The sequence below is a fragment of the Chiloscyllium plagiosum genome, unplaced genomic scaffold (genome assembly GCF_037043375.1).
Source record: "Chiloscyllium plagiosum isolate Xiang-an unplaced genomic scaffold, Cpla_swu_hap1 HiC_scaffold_9, whole genome shotgun sequence".
Lineage (NCBI taxonomy): Eukaryota > Metazoa > Chordata > Chondrichthyes > Orectolobiformes > Hemiscylliidae > Chiloscyllium > Chiloscyllium plagiosum.
Genome location: NW_028270147.1, coordinates 66,201,712 through 66,223,206, shown reverse-complemented (window position 1 = coordinate 66,223,206; position 21,495 = coordinate 66,201,712). Strand labels below are relative to the sequence as shown.

Genomic DNA, 21,495 nt, shown 5'->3' with positions numbered 1-21,495 from the left:
TACAAGATGTCAGAAAGAAAGATTAGCAAATCGAGTTTGAAAGGGGAATTGTGTAAAACGTTTGAAAACTCTAGTGATCCATGTGGCATTAGGACTGGACCAACATTTCTCTTTTCTATCCTGCCTTCCTCAGTGCCAGTTACATGGGTGCTGGTTGCTAACCCTACCTTCACCATGCCAGTCAATCCCCTGGGAACCAAGATAACACCTCCCCACCATGCATTCAAACAGGTTTGATGAGGATGGGAGCAGTCACAGTTTACTTTTTACTGCATATTCTCCCCAGAACCTTTTTAAACCCAGGATGCTGATATCAGTACTAACCAGATATTACGAGCTCAGCTGAGTTACTACTGCACTAGTAATATCTTAGAATGAAACCTGGCTTGATAGATAAATTTTTTTAAAAGTTTAGTTCACATGGTGGTCAGTTATTGAAACATAGTCACGTGAACTACAAAGTTTCTTTAGCAACAGAATAAAAACGTATTACACGAAAGACAAAAAACAAAATAACTATTTAGATATTGAAGGCAATTTAGAAAACTCACAACAAAACAATTTTTTTAACCTGTTTCCCAACGTTATCAATTTATAAAGCTTCAAATCCAGAGAATTTCCCCTTGATATCAAAGCTTTAAATTCTGCTTAACTGAGTCTCCCCAGTTTCCCCCATGAAGTGTACAGTCTTCATTTATGAATAATCATAAAACTAAAATTCATAATTTCAAGTTTCAAATAGCCCTAAAAGCCTCCTGCTTTGGAAACTACACAAAATACAGTATGCTGAAGTGACACCGTTTTCCCTGAACTGATTTGAATTGAAGTTGATTCTGACCCCAGTCATATCTCCTCTGAATGGCCTTAAACCTTACAATCTCGGGGTTTTGTAAACTAAAATAAATTCTTAATTATGCTAAACTGAAACCAAGTTCATGGCCTTTTAATGTTTACTCCACCTGCCATAAACCATCATGGTATAAACAATTCCTCCATTAACAGTACACAGGGGTCTACAGGCATGTAGGTAAAAACAAGGACTGCAGATGCTGGAAACCAGATTCTAGATTAGAGTGGTGCTGGAAAAGCACAGCAGGTCAGGCAGCATCCTTGGAGCAGGAAAATCGACGTTTCGGGCAAAAGCCCTTCATCAGGAATATTTTCAATGAATTCTTCATTGAAAAAAATAACACTAATTTACCTGTATGTTAAAATCCACCTTCCAAAAATAACATTAAAACATATTAATTATTATATCTTCCATTACGCAGGGATTGTCTCCTTCCTGGTTTATGGAACTTAACTGGGTACAAAGGGTGATTTCATACCCTGAGTCATTGAAGGAAATGGATCAGGATTTTCAGTCACTCATTATTTTTCCATCAACATTACAAAATTATTTGACACAAATACACTTGAGTTAGCAGAACGAGAAAGTCATTTTAAAAATCATACATCATTACACCAGGTCATACAATATGTCATAGAGAGTTACAAACAGGGGAGTGAAGAAACCAGCTTCTCGACACTACCCTGCTGTCAAGTAAAATGTCTTCATTTGCATTTAATGCGTCATCTTGTGAACATTAAGCTAGGCTGGTATTTTGTGAATGTCTCTCAGTACCACCTTCAGAGACATGAGGTCTCTATTAGATATCTGCAATTCAAATTGAATATTGCCAGCACTGAGTAGAGCCATTTGCAAAAAAGTCAGGTTTTAGTTAGGCTGCCCGGCTGATTGACAGACTTTAAGACAGTTTTGGCAGCACTAACAAGTATCTGATGATATTTAAGAACAATTTTAAGCTATTCAGGCCAGGACAAGTAAAGCAAGGTAAATTAGGGGAAACCTGCAACTCTTTCCTCAAAGGTTGATGAGGCTATGCCAGTTGAATATATTAGGACAGGCATTGATAGATTGTCCTTAGCAAGAGTATTAAGGATTGCGGATCCAATATGAGAAGATCCATGATCTAATTGAATTTTGGAAAGAGTTTGAAGGACTGAATGATGTCCTGATGTTTGTTCCAAACACTTAGGTTCTATTTCTATATCACAAGAAACACATCGTGCCATTTTTATCAGTTCACATTTTAATACAAAAGGAAAAGGAAAGAAAATATTTATCTAGTTGGAACGGGAAACAAGAAAAATAGGCGCAATTATCAAGATAACCACTAACTAACACAGAACAGGCAGCAAAGTCTTTTGTCCATCAACGCGGGAATGCTAACACAAGCATAAATATTATTTTCAAGCTAAATTCTAACATTCAAGTTAGCCACCTTAAAATCTAAACATCTCTATACACTGCAGTCTTGAAGTAAACACTGCAGTTGCTATTCTTGTGCAGTTCCACACTATCTTGACACTCATGTCCATAGATATTTTCCAGACTTGAACCTGAGCCTCCCTGCTCAGAGATAGGACACTATCACTGTGCCATGAGAGACCTCACTCCTGTCCACATGCGTACTTTTTAAATCAATCTCATCAGGAATGTTATGACACACCTCTGGAGTATTGGCACTTTGGGAACCTTTTTATAACTTACTTACTTCAGTTAATTCCGATTGAAAACATTTACCTTTTTACCTAACTCAAAAGGAAGCATGCATATCTTAGCGACTGATTTAATTCATTTATTTTTTAAAAAAACCTGGACTTTAGACCAAACATCTTGAAAATGACCAGTGCAACGAATAATGAACACAAACCAAGAATTAACAACTAAATTTCACTTACTGGGTCAACTTTGGATTGGTTCATCCAAGATTGGACAAGTTATTTCCAAAGGGGCAGTAACATTTAAAGTGGGCAAGGGTGAGTTCCAGGAGCCCTGCACCAAATCCCACCTGCTCTGAATAGGTTGCTTAGAATATATGCAGAGGCCCACGTGACAATGAAAAGTACATGAACTTGTTTCCATCTTAGAGGGAAAACTTAGAATCTACTGTAACTCTTTACAACAAAGATCACAGATGTTTTAAGTGTGACCTACATGGTTTGTCTGTGATTGTAAGACTGCTAGTCTCACAAGATAGAATTTATCAATAAACATCAGAAATTTGCAGTAAAATCTAAATTTGAGATCCTTGCCTTGACAAGTTACAAAGGTTGCAACTCTAACTCCTGTACAATTTCTATTTAAACAGGCATTTATGAAGTAATTCATAAAGTGATTATTTTAAAACAGGTTTTCATTATCGAGTCATTAATATGCCAAATTTTGGTTGAGCTTGGGAACAATATATTGTAGTTGCAGTGCTCTGTAAACCACAGAAAGTGCCTGCTGGAATGATAAGGGAGAGTGAGAGAGAGCGAGTGAAAAATTTTAACTTGGCAGCTGGAATTTGTTGTAATGTTTGGAGCAGTCTGTGCAATGCTGATGCTATTTATGGTAGACTGTAGTGATAAAGATTTATATTATTATTTGGAAACTTTGGTTTGAAAGTAAGGTAAATGGGTGTTTTAGTTTTTAGTTCTGTGAAGAACCTTTTAAGCTTTTGAGTTCAAACAGCCTTTCCAAGAAATCATATAACTTAAGCTAAATGGCAAACTCCCTACTGAGGTAATTGGTGAAGTATATACTAAGTTGTGTTTTTACAACCTAAAGAAAGGGGCTAGGATCTAGATGCAAGTTGAGTTCAGAAGAAAGCATCCATACCAGCAGATGTGTGGCTTAGTAGCCTCAAAATAGCCAATCTCAGAAAAATCATTGAATTATCATGAGTGTGTGTGCGCATCTCTCTGTATGGGAGTTGGGTCATTATATTAAGATTGTACAGAATATTGGTGAGGCCTCTTCTGGAGTACTGTGTACAGTTCTCATATAAGAAGGATATTATTAAATTGTTGGGAGGTCATGTTGCGGCTGTACAGGTCATTGGTTAGGCCAATGTTGGAATATTGCGTCTCCTTCCTATTGGAAAGATGATGTGAAACTTGGAAGAGTTCAGAAAAGATTTACAAGGATGTTGCCAGGGTTGGAGGATTTGAGCTATAGGGAGAGGCATAACAGGCTGGGGCTGTTATCCTTGGAGCGTTGGAGGTTGAGGGGGTGACCTTGTAGAGGTTTACAAAATTACGATGGGGCATGGATAGGATAAATAGACAAGGTCTTTTCTCTGGGGTCGGGGAGTCCAGAACTAGAGGGCATAGGTTTAGAGTGAGAGGGGAAAAATATAAAAGAGACCTAAGGGGCAACGTTTTCACACAGAGGGTGGTATGGGTATGGAATGAGCTGCCAGAGGAAGTGGTGGAGGCTGGTACAATTGCAACATTTAAAAGGCATCTGGATGGGTATATGAATAGGAAGGGTTTGGAGGCATACGGGCAGGGTACTAGCAGGTGGGACTAGATTGGGTTGGGATATCTGGTCGGCATGGACGGGTTGGACCGAAGGGTCTGTTTCCATGCTGTACATCTCTATGACTCTATTTACCATAATGTTAGTGAGAATGGAGGGTTTGAGTAATAAAAATAGACTGGATAGGCCGGAACGTTTTTTGATTGGAGTGTGGGAGGTCGAGGGTGACCTTATAGAGGTATATAAAATCATGAGGGGCATAGATAAGGTGAAAGCAAAGGTCTTTTCCCTAGGGTGGGGGAGTTCAAAATTTTTAAGGTGAGAGAAGAAAGATTTAAAAGGGATCAGAGGGGCAGCTTTTCACACAGAGGGTAGTTTGTACGTGGAATGAATTGCCAGAGTAAGTAGCAGGTGCAGCACAGTTAGAACATTTAAAAGATATTTGGACAGATACATGAAAAGGAAAGGTTTAGAGAGAGATGGGACAAATGCAGACAAGTGGGACTAGTTTAGTTTGGGAAACTTGATCAGCATGGATGAGTTGGACTGAGATGTCCATTTTTGTGCTGCATGACTCTATGACTCTCTGAGAGAGAGGAGATACACATTTAGCAAATATGGAGAAAGTTGCCCAAGGAACCGCATATGAATTCATCAACTGAATTTGAAGAGTGAAGATAGGAATGATACTTTGTAGGATGTGAGGGTAAAGGAAATGGATTTTTTTTGCTGTTTATGAGAAGATCATATCAAATGATATGGCATAGTATAGAATATTTCTTGGGTGTATATATTTGGGGTTTTTTTGTTCAATAAACTCATATTCTTTTGTTAAAAGTACATTATCAGTTTCCTATGACTATGTTCCATGAGAGACCACAGTAATTAAGCTGCAAAATAAAAGTTTATAAAAACATTTTTCACTCAGATCTCACTTGTCCAGTATTATCATCAGCTAAGATCATAACACTGTACTGTATTAGCTTATGTAAAACGGATGCGGTGTTAATCTGCATATTAGTCCATGTTATGTTAATATGTTATGAGTGTTAGATTAGGTACTAGGCTGCATAATATTGATTTTAACACATGCTGGACACCAGCCAGAGCTTGGGGTCCATATTGCTGAACGTTTCATTTTTCTAGGTTGTGATTTATAGAGAAGATCAATCCAGAATAAGACACATGTCATTCATAGTGACAGGATTTGATCACTAAACACAAAGCAGGCTGTCCACAAAAAAGCCTTTGGTCTAATTACTAACCTGTGACAACTTCTTCTTCATCTTCCTCTTGCATCATGAGGTCACAGAGAGGAGAGAGTGGGAATGATGTGTTTAGGTTGAGACCCAGCATGAAGTTATGCACCTTGCCTGCACGGCCTTCTCGCGTGTTGAAGAGTGCAGTGTCGCTGAACAGAGTCTTTAACATCCTCTGTACCCAGCTGTCCTGGTTATTTCTCTGGATCTCCTCTTCCATATCAGCTGCTTCACTACCGATTCTGTCCTCTGTCACAGTGAAAGCACATTTCTGTTCATTATCAACACTGGAATTTGAACGAGTACGTTTCATCCTCAGTACTCCACTGATTCACAAAACAATCAATCAGTGTTTTATATTTATAATCCAATATTATCATTACACAAAGGATTTGAACCGTGTATTGATAGAAACTGGACCAGTAATTAAAAGTCTGAAGGTACCTGAGCTGGAGTTGGAGATGGATCATTAACAGCAGTCAGTATGGCATCACTTCAGCCTGATATTGCTAATGTATAACTAATTGGTGCAAAATGGATTTGGAGTTTTATAAAAAAAACTTTCTAATCAGAGAAATGTCCAGTCTGTTGGTGCACATTATTATTAAACAGAAAGCTGGCATGCAGAGATTAGCTCAGGCCTTCTCCACTCTTAACATTTAAACAATCTGAAACCATTTCTCAAATTGTAACAACATTTATGTCTCAGTTTCTCCAAAGCCCCAGCTCGAGTGTTGGCTAGTATCTTCATGAATGGTAATAGAACTGGGGCATGATTGCATATCAATGAGCTGTGTTTACAGATTTCCAGCAAGGATTACTGGGTTGCCACTGGGAACAGAAAGCCCCAGCGAATCCATACTTTCAGTGATGCTGGATGTGATGGTCAATAGAAAGCATTCCTAGTAAACACCAGAATTTACAAGACTTGGGAATTGCAAATTAATTTAATAACTGTTGCTATCAGCAGAATTGATGCAGATGGAGTCCAGTAAACTGAGTATTGTGGGAAGTACTTTTCTGCATCCTGATGACAGTGTGATTTCCTGGCACGGCATCTGAGTGGCACCTTTGCCAGCAACAGCTCGAGATAACTGTATATTTCATCATTTTTATTATTTTCTCTCCCCAGTCTCAGCGTATAAAGAATGATCATACAAGATCATTGTGGTGCATTGATAATGTCCCTACCTCTGGGTCAGAAGGTCTAGGCTCAAGTCACAGCTGCAACAGAGGTGTGTCATGACATTTCCAAACAGACTAATGAAACAAAAGGATCATTGTTTAGTGTGATCCTCAGAAATACATTTGCTAGCTCACCATTCATGAAGCAAACAGGCAAGTGCTCAGCAACTGCAGAAATCCTGCTGTCACATTTCGTAAATATTTTAGCAATTGCTGGTCTTTTCTTCATACAGACATTATAAATTATAATATCCTTCATCTTCCTCAATATTCAAGCCCTTGTCATTCAGTGTCTGTAAATACTTTCAATTTTCTCCTAGTGCTGTGTCATATAAATTCTCTGGAGCCTGCCTCATACCAGTGTTTTCCAACCCATCAAAATTCCCAATATCCAATCCATAGGAGCAATGATCTTACTTGGATAAAGTAGCACATCCTTGTCTCTCAGGGGGGCAGAGCACTTTTTTTTAATTTGGAATGGTCCTTTTCCTTTAAATACAAACAGGATACAACAGTAGGATGACTTCACACTTTTACTCTTACCTTTGGGTTGGGATTCATCATCACTATCGGAGCTGTCGTTTCCTATTAAATGCTTGGCTTGAATTTGTGCTGTAATGGAAACAGTTAAAAAGGTTAAGGGAAGTTAACTATAGCTTGAGACAGATGATTCATTCAAATTATTTTATAATGAATGTCTAAGGTCCTTGGATCTTACATGAATTCTGTTCAAGAATAAAAGCTTAACTTTGGAATAATGATGTCAATAATGACATATCAGCAACATGATTACATCTTGGTTGAAAACACTCACTGCTGATAAACCTTTACATACCTGCCCAAGCATAAGATATACCAAAACATTCAGTGTTGTTTTACTTATTGATCTTCAAATTGTGAGGAATACTACTTAATGTTGTACCTTTGCCCCAAATTAAAGATTAAATGTTTGAAAATTCTCACACAGGCTGATGGCTTAGTGCCCACCACTCCACGTTCTGCTCAACCTTGTGGCCTGGCATGGTTGAGTAACAGTGAGAAATTACAGATGGCATTTTGTTGAATTAAGCAACAGTAAGAGCCCATTTCCCCCCATCATGCTTCACAAATATAAACAACTACATTATAGAATGTATAGAATCCCTACATTGTGGAAGCAGACCATTTGGCCCATTGAGTCCACACCAACCCTCTGAAGGACATGCCACCCAGACCTAACCCATCGCTGTAACCACATATTTCCCATGACAAAACCCACCCAGCCTGCACATCCCTGGACACGAAGAGCAATTTAGCATGGTCAATCCACCCAACCTGCACATCTTTAGACAGTGGGAGGAAACCAGTGCACTAAGAGAAAGCCCACACAGACACGGTGAGAATGTGTAAACTCCACATAGACAGTTGCCCAAGGCTGGAATCGAACCCGGGTCGCTGGTGCTGTGAGGCGGCAGTGCTAAGCATTTTGTCACTGTGCCACCCTTTAGATTGAACAGTTTTGCAAGGTGTATGATTTACTCATTCACGGATATAAAATATCACATTAAATTCACCAAAACACGATCCCTAGTCATGACAAGCAATACTTGGCACTTGGCGGCAGAGTCAAGAGTCTAGCAGTTATAATTCTTAAAATTCATTCACAGGATGATGTGGGTGTTGCTGGCTAGGCTAACATTTACTGCCCATCCATTATTGCCGAATGAAAGTTTAAAGTTGACCACAGTGCTGAGAATTTGGAGTCACATGTAATCCAGACTAGATAAGGATGGCAGATCTCCTTCCCTTAAGGGCACCCATGAATCAGATGGGTTTTTACAACCATTGACACGGCCACGACTGGGCGAGCGTTTTGTTCCAGATTTTTTATGGGATGAAATTTCATCATCTGCCATGGTGGGAGTTAAACGCACATTCTGGGAACATCAACCTAGGTTTCTGGGTTATCAGTACAGTGACATTATCACCATGCTGTAGCTTCCCTAGGGAAAGGATAACTGTATGTAGGAAGGAGGATTAGAATTAGCGTTAGCAGACTATTACTAGCCTTTTAGTTTTCTTTTCTTTCTGTCTACTTGTTTGTTTTCTGGCTCACACTGAAGTCTTAAATTCTCACTGAGGGCCTGTTCTATAACTTCCTCTGCATTCCTTTTCACATCTGGCTTTGCTTTTCAAATGTTCCCCATTTACGATGAGAATGAGAGGGTGGGATTCTCTTTGGAGGGTTAGTGTGGATTCGGTGGGCCAAACAGCCTGCTTCCACACTGTAGGACTTCTATGAACCCCCATGATTTTAGATCCTTCAGCCCAAATGCAACTGACCCGTGCAAGTTCCAGGTTTCAGATGAGCTGTGGCTTAAGGGAAGAGTTTAAGGGAAGCCAGCTAGGGACTACTACCCTGCTAGAGATGAAGGCCCCTATTCAATCCACACATTAATAATGGGCACCCTCATTATCTCGAAATGAATATAGATAGTTTCCTGCATAATGTTTTTTTGCAACTGTAGAGAAGCAGTGAGAAAAGTCAAAATTTCAATGTTTGGTTGGTTACTTTCTCTGTAAAGTCTGTACAGAACTGACTGACAACCACTGTACGTACTTATAGATGAATGTTTGAGGAATAAAGTACATTTTTGAAATTTAAAAAAATGGTGACTTGGGTGAGGCATTGATGACATTGCGTGCATAAGGCAGCCCCTACAAGAAAAACTGGGGGTAAAAAGGGAATTATACTTCTGGTGTGAAAATTAGCTGTTTCGATGAGCACAATCTGATATGATGGTGCCACATGCTGCAGTTTCAACACAAAGAGTTGATCATTTGGTATGATACGAGCAGAACATTTCCAGCATTGGGAAACTTTGGAATTCTGCACTGCAGAGACTCGTAGAAGCTCCATCGTTAAGGCTGGAATGGTCAGATTTATAGGTTCTCAAAAAAAAAGGAATTTGGAGAACAGGTAGGAAAAGGAACTTGAACTAGCAGTAATTATCTCGAAGGACAGTACAGTCTATTCCTGCTCTTGTTTTTATGGTCTGAGAAACTCTTCAGCAACATTATGAATTGCAGCATCAAACTGAACCTACACACTGTTCCTGTTCTCGATGCATGACAGACAAACCATCTCATTTTGAGACTGCCCAGAAATAGATAGCTTTGATCAGAGAGAGACTGCAGGGGAAAAAAAAACTTTTGTATGTATCCTTACCCTCACTTGAAATAGGTTACAAATGAGATCAATAGTTCCGTGCTGCTAGAGACTTCATCAACATGGAAGTAAAAGCGATTATGCTCTCTGTACAGGATACAATATTTTAACGACTTTGACTAAATTGGTGGAATTCCAATCTATTCCAGTGAAATTTGACTTGTATTTTTGGGATCAATTTCCTGTGCACTTTTGGTGGATGGGGCCTATGATCACAACATCAATAAAACTGTTTTTATTCTGCAGGAGGAAAATGGCACTCTGCTCAGTCATACTAGATTGAAGTTGAAGTAGAGGTACATTGCTGGGTGGATTAGAATGGAGCTCTGCTTTGGGTCGAACCACATGTGTACCTGAATGCTGGTTACTTGAAATGAGAAGATGCTATTATCATTTTAATACCATGATAAATAACTTCTGTGCTTTGCAAATCCAAAAACAGAGCTTTTCAATTGAAATTCACAGAATGACTGCTGTGTATGGCTATGATTCAGCATGGTGAATTAGTGAGATCCGCAATGTAAATTAAGCAAAGAAGAGAGAGGCAGTTTGAAGAACAGATCCTAGTGAGAAGCAGTTTATGTTGCACGTTATCCATTAAATGTTTGATCCAATGGCAATACTGAAACCTGGAAGAAATGAACAAGCATCACATAAATTGCCAAGTTTCTTTTTTCTCTGTAGGCAAAGTAGAAGCTGATTCAGATGTGGTGCATGAACGATCATACGCACTGATGTTAACACCAGATTTACATTGGCCAAGCTTCCTGTTTGAATTAGATTGCTTCTCATGATTAGAGAGATTGCAACATTTCTTTCTGAGTCACACAAACTTCTGCAGCTTTTATCAACAATCTTCTGCCCTTCTTCCACTCATTGTCAGGTCCTCCTTTTACACCCTGCATCATTGTGAATGAAACTTCTTGTTTTACATTTTTTTGTGAATAACTTCCACATCTATTCCCTTGTTAGCAAATTCACTCTGTTGCTTCCTCAAAGGGGTTTTTACAAGACTGCTATCAATCTCATGTAAATATTGCTACCACAAGGTTGCACCAGCAGCATGGTCATACAGCGAACAAAACCTACACCAAGGTCCATATAGGTTTGCAGCCTTTATGGTGGCAAAATTAAAATGACTGAGGAAACAAGTGGTCATGTATTCTTGTTGTGCATGATATTATGCACTTGGTGACAACCAGTTAAACCTAACTCTAAGGTGACTGTTCATGGCTCCAGTGATCCATTACTCCACAGCGTTTCTAATGTAGGCCCGAGGCAGAATCCATGGACTCAGAGGCAACTTTGCTTGTTAAATAATATACTTCAGACTTCATTCGGGTCAAACTTTTACAATAAAAGCTAACTTTTAAATCTTATATTAATTTTGTGTTTTGTGTTTTGTTCCTGAATTGAAATTCACCAAAGAGACAATGCTAGTCAGTCACAAGATAATTTCAGTCAGATTGTAGGAACATTCTGGATCCCTGCAAACACACAGACTAGTTAATTTATATTTAATGAGAGTGGTGCCTCCAAAATAGGTTTTGAGATTCCTCCAGAATTTGGTTTCTGTTCTGTTTGGAATGGTCATGTCTGTGGAATGATGAGATTCATGTCAATCACAGGACCCTGATATCAATAACAGAAATTACACCAGTCTAGATTGAGTGCGTGAAAAGGGAAGTCTCAGACAGTACACTAAACAGCTGGATTTGATAACCTATGCAAATAAAGCAACCCTATACTTTTGGGGAAACAATGGCCAAGTGGTATTATTGTTTGACTATTAATCCAGGGAACTTAGGTTCAAATCATGGCAGATGGTGGAATTTGATTTAGTTTCCAATTTTAAAAATCTTGAACTAGAATCTAATGAGGACCATGAATCCATTGTCAATTGTCTGACAACCCCATCTGGTTCACTAATGTCCTTTGGGGAAGGAAACTGCCATCACTACCTGGTCTGGCCTACTAGTGATTCCAGACCACAATAATGGGATTGACTGTTAAACTGCCCTCTGGGCAATTATGGACGGGCAATAAATGCTGATTCAGTCACAGATGCCCTCATCTCATGAATGAATAAATAAAAACTTAATGGTGAGGAGCCATCAACTTCAGGGGAAGTTAATGTGCAGATACTAAAGCCCAAGACAATCCAGACTGCACTCTCAATGTGTAGGCAGCAATATTGCCTTAAAGCACAAGACAACGAGATGCCATAGAAACATAAAATCTAGCATTAGGAGTAGGCCATTCAGCCCTTTCAGTCTGCTCTGCCTTTCAATACGATCTTGGCTGGTCTTTTATTTCCACGCCATATCCCCATACCCCTTGTTGACTTTAAAATCTGAAAAATAAACTCCCTTTTTCCTCAATATACCTACTGACTTGGCCTCCACAACCTTGTGGTAGAGATTACCACCGATTTACTAACCTTCAAGTGAAGAAATGTTTCCTCATGTCAGGGCTCAATGTTTACGTCATATCCTGAGACTGTTTCTCCTGGTTCTAGACTACTCAACCAGGGAAAACATCCTCCCTGCATCTGCCCTGTTGGAACTGTGTATGTTTTCAGTCAGAACCCCTCTCACCTTTCTAAACTCTAGTGAATATAGGCTCAGTCAAACCAATGTCTCCTCCTAGCACAGTCCAGCCATCCTAGGTATTAGTCTTGTGAACATTCACTGCATTTCCTCTATGGCAAGTCCATCCTTTCTTGTGTAGGGAGACCAAAACTTCTCGTTGTACTACAGATGTGGTTTTAGCAAGGTCCTGTAAAACTGCAATAAGGCATTCCTACCTCTGAACTCAAATCCTCTTGCAATGAAGATTAATATAACATTTGCTTTCCTAGTTGCTTGTTGATTTGCATACTTGCACAGTGACTGGTCTACAAGAAGACCTTGTTCTTTTAGTGCATCCAAACCTCCCAATCAATCACCAGTTAAATAATACTCTATCATTCTAGTTTTGCACAATTTAGCCACATTTCATTGCCTCGACTTTGAGAGATTCTTTATAAAATGACAGAAGTATTTCTGGCATATTTATTTCTCCATTCCCTACATGACAAGTTTTTATAAAAAGGATGAAAATGGTTGATGGAATGTTCCTTTTTTTTATCTCAACAGCTTGGAATTTTAACTTGGGGAAGTGATGCTTCAGTTAGACAGAGGACTAGTCACGGCCCATCTGCAGCAGTGTGGTGCAATGGAGGGCAGTGCATGCCTTGTCAGCGATTCTCCAGATTCATCTGAGGTTTTAAAATGTTAAACCTCAAGGACAGGTTGATGTTGGGTTTGGAATTGTATCAAGGTTGAATTTAGAAGGTTGATCAACCTGACATTTTCTGAATAATAAAATGATTTGATACATCAGAGACACAGAAGTTAATTCCTCTGCTTGGAATCCAAAACAAAAGGGAATAAGAGCTGGGCTGTTCAGGAAGAAAATTGGGAAGGATTCTCTCCCACAGAAGGTTGTGAATATTGGGTTAATTGAAATGTTGATCACAGAGGCCAAAGAGCCCCTCTCCATCACAAACACACCTGCATTTTGTCCCATTTGTCCAACCTGATGAAGCTTGGCATTCTGGAACAAATGTGTACTCCGAGGGGAGTCTACAGACAGGGACATATTAATAAGGCAGCATGTTGAACGGCCATTTCTCTCATCAAGTTGGTGTACTACCTCCTGACCTGATAACAATTATCATCCAGTCTACCCCAAAACAAAATCATTGTGCCATCCCTCAGTCAATCTCCTAGCTCCCTGCTCCTGAAAACAGCAAACACCAAGCCACTGGGCACCCTGACCTTGGAACCAGTTTGGGTGATTTTAAACTCTGCTTGAGCAGCAGCCAGTGGGTGAGGATGGCATTTTAGGGAGGAGGAGGCTGCTGGCCAGAGGCAATGAAACAGTAGGTGGTGCACCAAGGAGGGTCTTGAGGAGGTTTTGGGAGAGCCCTTGGGGCAGGGGCCACCTAAAACTTTCTTATTAGGCCTAATGAAGAAAGCTCTGAAGAGTTCACTGCACCAGTGCTCATCAGCACTTCTCCACACTCATTCCATGTGTAAAAGAATAAAGGTTGGAATAAATTTCTTGGAGGGGTCTCTTGATTGTCTGCCATAACTTGGACAGATTGGCTAATGCCATAATCTTTCCAATAAGAATAAGTGAGTAGTTTCTAGAGATTGCACCCAGAGAGCAATAGCCTGGTGACTCCCTTGAACAGTGAGTATTGAGTCAGTCAGAGCTGACTCCTGCTCAACAACAAAAGGCAAAGATGGGAATACAAGTTTGAGCTCCATTTTAGAAGAGATGTAGAGGGAGGCTGCAAGAATGGTGCAAATGTCTGTCAATAACTAACTGAACAGGAATGGATAAACAGCTAGCCAGGAGAGTTCCCCTTGGCTTCCAAACAGAAGTGTGACTTGCTTTGATTCTGCTTTGGAGTGATACGAATTTGGAGTGATACGAATTAAAGCAAAGGTACCAAATAATTTACTCTAAATGTCACTCTGCTCATTCACTTATCAATGAATGATTTTTGATTTACGTTTTTCCTCACTCACAAAGAAGTAAATCTGTCTACATTTCAGATGATTGACGAATATCTAGTTCATTTGACAAGAGTTTCAGCATCGGAGTCTCCTGGGTCAGACTAGCATTAGATTAAAAGTTGGATAGAAGAGGTAAACTCCTGATAATAGGGGAAATGGGATCCACTAATGGGAGGAACTGGTGATGCTGCATATTAAACCATTTTGACCATAACTGTCAAACATTGTAACAGGCATCTATAACTAGAAACCAACTACATGTAGCTTAAACAGTAAGTTGCTGTTATAGTTGCCTGCTTTATTTCAAAGGCTGTCAGAACTATTTGCATTACACCTCCCACACAGATGTATGGAACCATGTTTCATTTAAATTGATTTGTCACTACTTGATTGTAGACTGGACTTCATCCAGTAATCTAAAAAGACTTCTTTTGATGTTGCAAGGCCCATATACATGCATTGCAGACAAACTAGTTAAAAATACTAGCAACTTCCAATATTTCACAGTGGAAAATGACGCAAGATGTGACCAAGCCCTGATCAGGGAAGCTGAGACTCCAGAAACTAAATCTAAACATATACAAAAATCAATCTCCTGGAATTTGTGCTGACTTTTCATCATTTCAGCTTTTCAGTAATTTAAGTGTCACTTTGTTGCAAAGCACGACTCACAGCAGTTGTCTTTTGTAATTACACACTATATCTGGCAGTTCCAAATTAGAAATTGTACAGAAGCAGTCAACATACTGGCAGACTGAGTGGGTTCAGGTTGCTTAGCTTCCTGAGGGATATGTGTCTACAGTGGGGGGGGGAGGGGGGGGGAGTCATTAAACAACACAGTGAAAATGGAGCTACCAACTGATGCATAGCATCTAATGTAATCGCACAGGATTACATTAACAAAGGAGTAGACATCACTATATTAATATGACCATTAAACAGGGAGACATTTGACGAGATCCAAACGGTCAGTTCTGTGTTGGTTTCTGTTCTGATTGTAAAGCATGTGTGTATAAATGTCCTCCCTGGCTTGCTGAGGTCATATAAACCCTTCCACTGGCCAGTGTTGTGAAATCCTAGATTGTGTTTCATGTGTCTTTGTGTCCAATTTTCAGTTTTAGGAGTTAAGAATTTAACAGGAGAAAATGGGATAAATGCATTTAAACAATCATGAAATCATTAAGAGCTAGGATGGTAAGATAATTAAAATGAAGGGATTTGGGGATTGCCAGAATATTGCATTAAGTGGCAGTTCAGAAGGTTACTCATGCTTGTTCAATTAAGTCAGAATAAATTATTTTGACAATTACAGCTATAGTTGTATAAAAGCTGTAAAACCCATTTACTTCAGCAGATCAAAGAATACATTGTAAATGAGGGACACTAAACACCAAAAACAGGTTAAGGGCAGCCCAGACTAGGCTATATTCATAGCATTCCTTCAGTGTGGAAGCAGGCCATTCAGCCCATTGAATATCCCACCCAGACAGACCCTCCACCCTATCCCTGTAACCCTGCATTTCTTATTATCCACCTAATATCCCTGAACACTATGGGCAATTTACCACGGCCAATCTACCTAGCCTGCATATCTGTGGACTGTGGGAGGAAACCGGAGAACCCACAGGGAACCATAGACACGGGGAGAACGTGCAAACTCCACACAGACAATCAAACCCATGACCATGGCGCTGCAAGGCACTTGTGCTATCCACTGAGCAACCATGCCACCCTGTCTCAGAGATAGATGGAACTTAAGTAGGTTCACTGGTTTCAATTTATTTGTGTTTGCATTTGCTGAGAGAGGTTCATCACAGTTTATGGCTAGGAGTGTGCTGGAACAAGAAGAACAGGTTCCAGGCATCAAGTTGCTATTAGGGCTCAGAACAGTTCCCAGAAAATAGTGGCTCCATGATGTGGTAAAAGGTTGGGGTTTCTAAGAAGAAGTTCTTGTAGCCATTGATAATGTTGTGTAATTGAGAGCAGAGTGAACGAGGCCCACATGCAATATCTGTAAGCTGCAACTGAAAAAAGATCAGAACTTAACAGGAATTCAAGTTCTGTTGCTTAATGGAAGTTGTAATTGTGTTGGTAATGAGACACTTGGAAAAGGTGTCATGACCAGAACTCTGAACTACAAAGGTTAGAGCAATTGTTCAGCCAATCCAAAATCAGGGAGTCCTTTGAAGGAGTTAGAAAGACGGATCTTTGACAGTAAATCCGTAGAATCCTTTGTAAAGATGAAAAATCTTTTAAATGAGATTTGGCAACCCACACTGTCACAAACATCATAGTAGGATCTGTTTTAACTCCATTAGCCATTTGAAGTATAGTCTGTGGGGTGTATGACCAGAGTTTTTTGTTAACCCTTATTTACTTCATATCAATCCTAAATGTTAGACTCTAAGCTCTCTCTCTATGTATGTATGGTTCAGAATCAATACCTTACCTGTTCAATATCTAGTCATTATTTATTGTATGTTTTGTTGATTTTTGTATAACAAAGACATTTTATAATAACATTTCAATTCAACCCTGGAATTCTGCTGTTCATTTTTCTCACCCCTGTTCTTCCACAAGAATGTAGTCTATTGAACCAGATCAAAACGTACACCCTGTCCAATATTCTCATAACTGGGATCATAACACCAGGGACAGTGGGTATGTCAGCAATATCATTATATTATTGCAGGCTATTTAAAGTGGTTAAAAGGACCTCTGGGAAGAGAATTTTTGTTCCTTATTCTGTGTAATCACCGACCCTGCTTCTGTGACTGTTACCATTTCCTAAGTACAGTACTTGGATACACACCTAGTGGAGGAAAGCACAATTTACTGACTCAGAATATAAATTAGGAATGATGGTGAAATGTGCAGCATGGCTGTCAATACTCAACTGAAGCTGATACTAACATGTGCAGAAAAACACAGAAATCCAGAGGTTGTCAGTGATTTAATGATTCCACAGTATGTTCTTTCAGTCACTCCCTCCCCCTGTGAGACTGCAATCAAATAGAAACAACTAAATTGATGAGAATTTCCTTTTATGTTATTAGTCTTACTGTGAAACCCTTTGAAAGGGTTACATGTTGAATGAGTTGTTACTGGGATGATAATGACATACATAGAACATAATATTTGCCAAACACCACACCACTCGTAAAAAATGCATTTCATCTTTGAAAAAGTATTGAATTTCTCCACTATGATTTTTAGGGTTTTCAAAAAAGAACATAAATGATATTTCAGCTTCAATACAATTCCATGTGCCATTACCACTCATTTCACTCTTTGTAAAAGAGTTAATGAAATTGAAAAATGCAGTGATTTCCTGCCTTGCTGAAATACTGCCAGATGAGATCACCTGCTGGATGTCTAGTGACCTCCTTGATTTAGCACCAGATTCAGACTGAAATTTGGAAAGGGTATATCCACGCTCAGGACTTTTATTCGCTGCTTTTTTAGCAGGCGCAGGCCAGCACTTAAGTGCTTACTGTGAAATCAGGGCCTTTTTGTCTCAGAAAATACACGCAATCTGTGTAGTTACTGGAACATGGATTTTTCAAAAAAAAGAAAACCCTGTTATAATTAAAGATTGCCCCTTCATATGTGTTAGTATTTCATGTTTTTAATGTTAACTCAATCTTTCAGCATCTCTGTTCTGGGGTTTACTTTCTTTTAATCTTCATGCTCAACTGCTTTGTGGAAAGGCACTCAGGCAATTTTATTTTGAAAATAAATCTTCCCAACTAAGTATTAGTATGAGAATTAGTGGGTGAAATCAGCTGTTTAAAAGGAGAAAAGTTTGGTTTAGCGGGGTAGTGTGGTCTGTACAGTTTCATCAGTGAATAGACCTTTCTCATGACACTGGTTATATCAGAATGATCAGAAGTGGAGTGGTTAGTAGGTATTCCAGCAGTACTAGAAAGCATTCCCAGAAACGTGGCCTTCGGGGTGGATAATAGTGAACACCACTGACACAAGATCCTGAAGTAAAATAATGTCCCATTGTGGTATCTTGTGCTAACATGTCAAACACAAACAGAACTAAAAGTTCAGCAAAAAGATATTCAGTGCTTGGTCATTTGATCTCACTTGATAAATGGGGTTGAATACCTTATTTGGTAATCCCACAAAAATACTCAAGATAGATACTGCAATGGAGTCCAAAAAAATTCAAAAACTACAATCACGCCACATACTATTCTGATCTTTTTTAACTCCTGCCTATTCAGTCATGTGTCCTCATTGAAACTCCACATGAAATACATTATTCAACATGAATCACGAATGGCACAAAAAATGGCAGCCTTTGACTGATTTTTCTCCTTTTTATCCCAGGAATACTAAGGATACTTTTGAGTGGCCCTTTCACAATCCTGAGTTGATATTGTCAGACTCAACACAGACTCTCGATTGGTACTCAAACCTTGGAGAATATCACAGGGCAATTCATTCACTCAATCTGAAAATATAACAATGTTTTATTTTTGTAAGTTGCGAGCTTATAAAATTGCAGAAAGTATGAAAACTTAATTCCAACTTGGGAATTTGGATGTTTCCTTACTGGAGGACCCTGTGTAATTTCACATGCTGAATTGATAAAACTTGGATTTCCCCAGACAGGAAACTGTCCATAAATTGACATTATAAATTAATGAGTGCTGTCTCTGATGCAGATAAACGATGTGCGTCACTGTTTATAAGTCTCTAGATGGGAAATAACACAGGGCTTTTCATTACCTCAGCTACATAACAGAAGTGACTACATTTCAAACACATTCCATTATGTGTGAAGCAACTGGGAAGTCTTGTGTGATGGGATAACTCATATTACAAACGAAAGGTTTGCAACATCTTGCTGCACTAAAATCAAGTAAATGATCCAAGTTAACCAATTAACATTTATTATTAGAAGTATCCAATTCTACTTTTTAAGATGTAAAATAAACAGTCCCGTCTAGTTCTGTCCCTCCCCACTTACGTTCATCGTTTTTTGGACACTTTACATCAGTCTTGGAATTTGCAGTTTGTGGGCTCCAGCTGACTCTTCTTGACTGTGGATGTGCAATCCCGTTATCAGATCCCCCCGTCAGAATGGAAAGAAGTTCTGAATCAACTCCATCCTCCACCAGCCTCCTCTGCCTGGCTGAGCTCGTTCTCACACTGAACGACTTCTCTTTTAACTCCTCTCACTTTCTTCAGGTCAAAGGGGTTGCCAAGGGTACCCGCATAGGCTCCAGTTGTGCTTGTCTCTTTGTGAGGTATGTGGAACATTCCATTGTTCAGTCCTACTCTGGCCCCCCACTCACAACTCCTTTTCCAGTACATCGATGACATCAATTGGTACACTCACAACTCCCACAGTTACCTGTACATCCTCATAGCCTGCTTCCTGTAAAGGCCTTTATCCCATTATGCCAGTTCCTCTGTCTCTGCTGCATCTATACTGATGATGCCAACTTCCACAAGGCAGTCTAAGATATGTCCAATGGTTTTCTCTATCAAGGATTCCGTGCTACGGTGGTCAAGTGTCCGAACCATTTCCTGCCCTCACTCCTTCCATTCCTTTTCACAGGAACGATCGGGTATCCTCAGTTCTCACTTTTCTCATTTCTGAGTCAAAAGGATCATCACCTCCGACCAGCTCCAGTGGGGTGCCACCAGTTGGCAGATATTCCCCTCCCATCCTTCATCAGTATTCCAGGTATTCCAGGGACCATTCTCCCCTGGACACCATCATGCTCTTCTCCTCCATTTCCAACATCTCTTCATACCTCCATAGCACCTTCCCCTGCAATCGCCTATAGAAGGTGGAACACTTGCCCATTTCCCTCCTCCCTCCTCACTAGCAAAGGCCTCAGACACATCTTGCAGATGAAGCAAGCAACTTGTTCAATCTAGTTTACTGTCTTCACAATGTGATCTTGTCTATAGTGTGGAGACAATCTCCAGTTTGTGTGACCCCTTTGTTGAACACCTTGACGCTATCCGTAAAGATGACCCCAAACTTCCAGTGCCTACAACTTCAACACACAACCTCGACCCCCATGCCAACATTTCAGTCTCAGGCTTGCTGCAGTGCTCCAGAGGCATCTCAACAAAATAAAAGAACAACACCCCATCTTTCACCGACAGCCTTCAGAACTCAACATCAGGTTTAACCATCTTAGAATGTGAACGCGCCCCTCCTTGTTTATTCCCCACTCCACACCCCCCAGGTCCTGTCCTGCATTGTTAAGAAGGCATACAGTGTGTTAGCTTTAATTAGTAGAGGAGTTGAGTTTCAGAGCCACAAGGTCATGCTGCAGCTGTACAAAACTCTGGTGCGACCACACTTGGTGTATTGCGTACAGTTCTGGTCACCGCATTATAGGAAGGATGTGGAAGCTTTGGAAAGGGTGCAGAGGAGATTCACCAGGATATTGCCTGGTATGGAGGGAAGGTCTTATGAGGGAAGGCTGAGGGACTTCAGGCTGTTTTCATTAGAGAGAGGAAGGTTGAGGGTGTCTTAATTGAGACATATAAAACAATCAGAGGGTTAGATGGGGTGGACAGTGAGAGCCTTTTTCATCAGAAGGTGAAGGCTAGCACAAGGAGACAAAGCTTTAAATTGAGGGGTGATAGATATAGGACAGATATCAGAGATAGTTTCTTTAGTCAGAGAGTAATAGGGGCATGGAATGGTCTGCCTGCAACTGTAGTAGACTCGCCAACTTTAAGGACATTCAAATGGTCATTGGATGGACATTCAAATGGTCATTGGATAGACATATGGATGAAAATAAAATAGTGGAGGAAAGATAGGCTTCAGATTGATTCCACATGTCAGTGCAACGTCGAGAGCCAAACGGTCCATACTGTGCTGTAATGTTCTATGTTCTATGGGTGCTCTCAACACAGCCAACCTATTTTCACCATTCACAGCCCCCATTGTCACCTCTTCAACTTCTCTTCTTCCCTGGT

At 39.9% G+C, this 21,495-nt stretch overlaps 1 protein-coding gene across 2 annotated transcripts in view; it reads right to left on the bottom strand.

Moving 5' to 3' along the window:
* The window catches only part of LOC122554454 (cytosolic phospholipase A2-like), a 138,410-nt gene that overhangs the window by 16,056 nt on the left and 100,859 nt on the right, over window positions 1-21,495 (bottom strand). For both annotated transcript variants that reach the window (XM_043699514.2, XM_043699513.2), the window contains 2 exons: window positions 7,297-7,365; window positions 5,575-5,817 (listed from right to left, as the gene is read on the bottom strand). In XM_043699514.2, coding sequence (XP_043555449.2) covers window positions 5,575-5,817; window positions 7,297-7,365 — 312 coding nt within the window. The remainder of the gene's footprint in view (window positions 1-5,574; window positions 5,818-7,296; window positions 7,366-21,495) is intronic.